At 42.5% G+C, this 5,378-nt stretch overlaps 1 protein-coding gene across 1 annotated transcript in view; it reads right to left on the reverse strand.

Moving 5' to 3' along the window:
• TMED10 (transmembrane p24 trafficking protein 10) overlaps positions 1–5,378 on the reverse strand; it is a 47,124-nt gene that overhangs the window by 13,937 nt on the left and 27,809 nt on the right. Inside the window, exon 3 of the mRNA XM_003786921.3 lies at positions 968–1,041. Within this exon, the coding sequence (XP_003786969.1) occupies positions 968–1,041 (74 nt within the window). The remainder of the gene's footprint in view (positions 1–967; positions 1,042–5,378) is intronic.

The following is a 5,378-nucleotide window of genomic DNA, read 5'->3' on the forward strand; positions in this document are numbered from 1 at the left end:
AAAAAAAAAAGTTGCAAAAATTTTTTTAACTAAAAGCTATTTCTGATTATCGCTGTTTTGCAAAGATAGCACAATTCAAGACTAAACAGCACTGAATTCATGCCCTAAGATATATATATATAATAGTTGGTCTTACAAAAAAAAAAGTCTTAGGAATTAAAAATAAATCATTTTTCCTTTTTTTTGAGACAGAGTCTCACTTTGTCTCCCTTGGTAGAGTGCCATCATAGCTCACAGCAACCTCAAACTCTTGGGCTCAAGCAATTCTCTTGCCTCAGCCTCCCAAGTAGGTGGAAATACAGGTGCCCACCACAAAACCTGGCTAGTTTATTTTTTAGAGACAGGGTCGTGCTCTTTTTCAGGGTGGTGATGAACCTATGAGCTCAAGCAATCCACCTGCCTCTGCCTCCCAGAGTGCTAGGATTACAGGCGTGCGCCGCTGTGCCCGGCTTTACATCATTTTTCTTAACCTTGGATATGAACACATATCTGAATTCCAGCCATACAAAATTATACATATATATATTTTTTTTTAAGAGAGAGATCTTTATCTATCTGTCTGGTTTCTGCCTCAAGAGAACTAATGGCATATGCTTTTTTTTTTTTTGATACCGAGTCTCACTTTGTCTCCTGGGCTATAATGCAGTGGTGTGATCATAGCTCACTATAAGGTCAAACTCCTGGGCTTAATCGATCCTCCCATCTCAGCCTCCCAAAGTGTTAGGATTACAGGGGTGAGCCACTGTGCCTGGCCTTTGAGTGTTTTATCACATTTCTGTGGACAGCTGATTTGGTCATTTGGCAGACAGCATAGCCAGAATTATTGTTCAGGGCTGTTAATAGGACTTTTCACAGCTAGTTGTCACATGACTGCTGAGAAAACCACAGCCTGTTGTCCTGACTAGGTCACAGAAACCTCACAGCACAACATGCTATTTCCCTCCTCTGCTGTTACAGCAGTACATACCTCTTCATAATTTTTTGCCTCCACTCCATGCTTCATGTCTAGGATCACGAGTTGGTCAGGTATCCGCCCTGTTCCTGAGAAAGAAATCAAAGGATTCATTGTGCGGAATACTTAAAATTCCGGGAAATCACCCACCCACCCTCCCTCTACCTCTCAATAGAGGGAAACAGCCACAACTCCTCCCCCTACTCAGCTGGAGAAAATTCCTGGCTCTGGCTAAAATCACAACATTCCAGACAAAGCCTCTATCTGTGTGGGGTGCGCAGCGAGAACATGCCACTGGCAAACACATCTCAGCAGGGAGGACACAAGACTCTACAACTGGTACTACAGAGGAATAAAATAGAAGGGAGAACACGCAGGCTTATGAAATTAGGACGTAAGTGTGAGATTGAGTGTTATACAGATTGATAGATAGCAGGCAACAACTTAGGCTGAAAATGCACATTTCCACATCTGAAAAGGTTTTCCTTTCAAATTTTTTTATAAGGTCAATTAGGATTACTGGGTATATGCTAAGTTTGGATTTACTTAATACAAACTTGAGTATTAAAAAGAACATAGGTTTTCTTTATTCTACTTTAATTCAAACATTACAATCAATGTAAGGACTATTTTAATAGATGAATAAATGTTGTAGGGTTATTCCTACTAATCTCTTAAAAGACTTATAATAACTCAAGAAAAAGAAGTTTACAATAGGAGTACAAATCTCAGGCATGCACCTTAGAAAGAAAACCATCTTTTTGGAATATCCTGTTTCCCCAAAAATAAGACACTGTCTTATATTTATTTTTTCTCAGGAAGACACACTACGGCTTATTTTCAGGGGATATCTTCTTAATATCTTTTATTAAGTATAATACAACAATCTACACTTATTCAAGTACAGTGAAATCATCTTCTTCTGGAGCCTGATGGGGGAGCTGACCTTGGTGGGGCTGGCGCGAGTGATGCGTGAACTCCTTTCCCCTAGCAGTTCGCAAGGGCCCAATAGGATGCCTGCCACCGCAGTTACCACCCATGTACCCCGGCAAGTGCCAACGGCTTGGAGAAAAGAGCTGTGGCAGATAAAAGGTATTCCAGTCTTCCTTACTGTTCCGTGCCAAAATGCAGGGCATTATAAACAATGAAAGCCATGCCCATCACTTGGTCTTATTATGGGGTAGGGCTTATATTTAACAAATGCATAGAAATTCTGCTAAGGCTTATTTTGGGGTAGGTCTTATTTTCAGGGAAACACGGTAGTAGAGACAACAAAGCAGTGTTCATATTAGAAAAGTTAATCTGATCTAGCTTGGTCAAAAAAGATTTCTAATCTTAAATTATCAAGTAGGAGAAAGCAAAAGACCCAAAGAGGCCCAGAGAAATGTCCAGCTCCAATCCCCTGGAATCTACCTAATTATAGCATAAAATTAAAACTGCCTGAGTAGCCTGTGGTTCAGTGAGTAAGGTGCCAGCCCCATATACTGAGGGTGGTGGGTTCAAATCTGGCCCCAGCCAAACTACAACAAAAAATAGCCGGGCATTGTGGCGGGCACCCGTAGTCCCAGCTACCTGAGAGGCTGAGGCAAGAGAATTGCCTAAGCCCAGGAGTTGGAGGTTGCTGTGAGCTGCGTGATGCCAGGGCACTCTACCGAGGGCGATAGAACAAGACTGTCTCTACAAAAACAAAAACAAAAACTGCCTGCCTAAAATTTAGAAGTTTTAGAAAATACAATGCCACTTAAGCACTATGGTTCCTGAGACCGGAAGTCACAGAGAACGGTACTATACCCTCCGAGGACTGAGGACACTGGAGGTTTTCTGAAATGAAGTCAATTCCATAACTACTCCCTGAAACTCACTCGGTATTAGAACTGCTCTGGAGATAATTAAGGGATATGCTATGGTTTACGGCCCCTCAAAGTTGATGTGTTGAAAAATTTACCAGTTGGACATAGTAGCTCATGCATATAATCCTAGTACTCTGGGAGGCCAAGATGGGGAGATCCCTTGAGCTCTGGAATTCAAGACTAGCCCAAGCAAGAGTGAGACCCTGTCCCTTTAAAAAATAGAAAAATTAGCTGGGCATTGTGAAGGATGCCTATAGTCCCAGATTCTGAGGAGGCTGAGGCAGGAGGATTGCTTGAACTTAGGAGTTTGAGGTTGCTGTGAGCTAGGCTGATGCCATGGAACTCTAGCCTCAGCAACAGAGTGAGACACTGTGTAATAAATAAATAACAAAAAAACCCCAAGTAAATAAAGTGGGATGCTTAAGAGGGGATTAGGTGATTAGACCCTGATCACACTTAAAGAGGCCCTTGCCTCGTGAATGGATTAATGAATGCTGTTATCATGGAGAGGGGGGTTGTTACAAAAATGAGTCCAGCCCCTTCTTGCTCTCTCTTGCACACCCTCTTACAATATGATGTTTTCCACCATGTTACTGTGACATAGCAATAAAGCCCTCACCGGATGTGGCCCTTCAACCTTGAACTTCCCAGCCTGCAGAACTATAAACCAAGTAAACTTTCATTGTTTATAAATTACCTAGTGTGTGCTTTTGTTACAGCAGCATAAAATGGAGGGTACTCTAAGACAGGGTACAATCTGCCTTCAAATAATTCAGTGGGGATCTAAGACATACATACAGTTTTATTAGATGTACATAACAATTACGGTGAAAATGCAAAGCAGTGTAAAATTTTAAGCCAAAATAACTGGTTCAGATAATCCTGACGATAGAGCAAAGGGAAGACTAGGAAGAGGTTAGTTGTGGATAGGCTTCACCAAAGAGGGAGCGGCTAAAGGCTGGCCTTGGGCAAAGTATTCTAGGCAAAAGGCAAAGCATGGACAAAGGTTCAGAGACTGCAATGAATATAGCATCTTTTAAACATGCCGTAAAAAACTTCTTTTGGGCTCGGTGTCTGTGGCTCAAGTGGCTAAGGCGCCAGCCACATACACCTAAGGTGGTGGGTTCGAATCCAGCCTGGGCCCGCCAAACAACAATGATGGCTGCAACCAAGAAAAAATAGCCAGATGTTGTGGCGGGCGCCTGTGGTCCCAGCAACTTGGGAGGTGGAGGCAGGAGACTCGCTTGAGCCCAGGAGTTGGAGGTTGCTGTGAGCTATACCATGGCACTCTACCCAGGGGGACAGCCTGAGGCTCTGTCTCAAAAAAAAAAAAAGAACTTCTTTTGGATAGACTAGAAAGATTAATTTGACTGCATAGGTAAGATTAGGAAGAAACTAAGACAAGTTACAGATGTCTTCTGAGCATTAAAGCAACAAATCTACAAACAAAAACGTGGCACTCAGCATGGTCTGTTCTCCCAAATTCAGTGTGCAATTTTGATTATGACACTACCCAGGGAAGACGTAATATAAATGTTTGCTTTTTCTTCCTCACTTAAAAGGTTGTGCAACCCAAGCAACTTACCACCTCACCTGCCCCAAATGATAACATACCCTCTTCCTAACATCTCTGTCACAGCATAGTGCAGTCATGTACTGCATAGCAATGTTTTGGTCAACTACAGACTGCACATATGACCATTGTCTCATAAGATTATAATACAGTATTTTTACTGTACCTTTCCTCTGTTTAGATACACAAATACCACTGTGCTCTAATTACCTACAAATTCAGTACAGTACCATGCTGTACAGCTTTGAAGTCTCAAAGCCACAAGCTCTATCATATAGCCCAGGTGTATAGTAGGTAGAGCATACCATCCAGGTTTGTGTAAGTACACTTGATGCTTACACAGCAACAAAACTGCCCAGTGACCACTTCTCAGAATACATTCCTATTGTTATTAAGCAACACATGACTGTATTTGCATTATTCAAGCCTAAGTGAAACCTCAAAACCACAGACCTCTGGTCAGAGTCCAGGCTGTACAATCTTACATAGAACAGCCTATCCTCTTAACTGACAGAACGGCCCTAAGATCTTGTAAAAAGACCCTCCAGTAATTTCTCTCTGCATTTGCCTGGTGAACAGTCAATCCTTTTTTTTTGAGACAGAACCTCAAGCTGTCTCCCTGGGTAGAGTGCTGTGGCATCACAACTCATAGCAACCTTTAACTCCTGGGCTCAAGTGATTCTCCTGCCTCCGCCTCCCAAGTACCTGGGACTGCAGGCACAATGTCCGGCTATTTTTTGGTTGCAGTTGTCGTTGTTTGGCAGGCCCGGACTGGATTTGAACCCGCCAGCTCAGGTATATGTGGCTGGCACCTTAGCTACTTGAGCCATAGGCACAGAGCCAATCCTTTTTTTTTTTTAAGACTTAATTTGTTAGAGCAGTTTTAGGTTTACAGCAAAACTGAGAAGGGATAAAGACTTCCCCTTATCCCTTTTACCCCCACACATGCATATCCATCCCCATCATCATCTCCCACCAGAATGGTATGTTTCTTACAAACACT

Source organism: Otolemur garnettii, unplaced genomic scaffold, assembly GCF_000181295.1.
Source record: "Otolemur garnettii isolate 467f Iridium unplaced genomic scaffold, OtoGar3 scaffold00020, whole genome shotgun sequence".
In the NCBI taxonomy this organism is placed as follows: domain Eukaryota; kingdom Metazoa; phylum Chordata; class Mammalia; order Primates; family Galagidae; genus Otolemur; species Otolemur garnettii.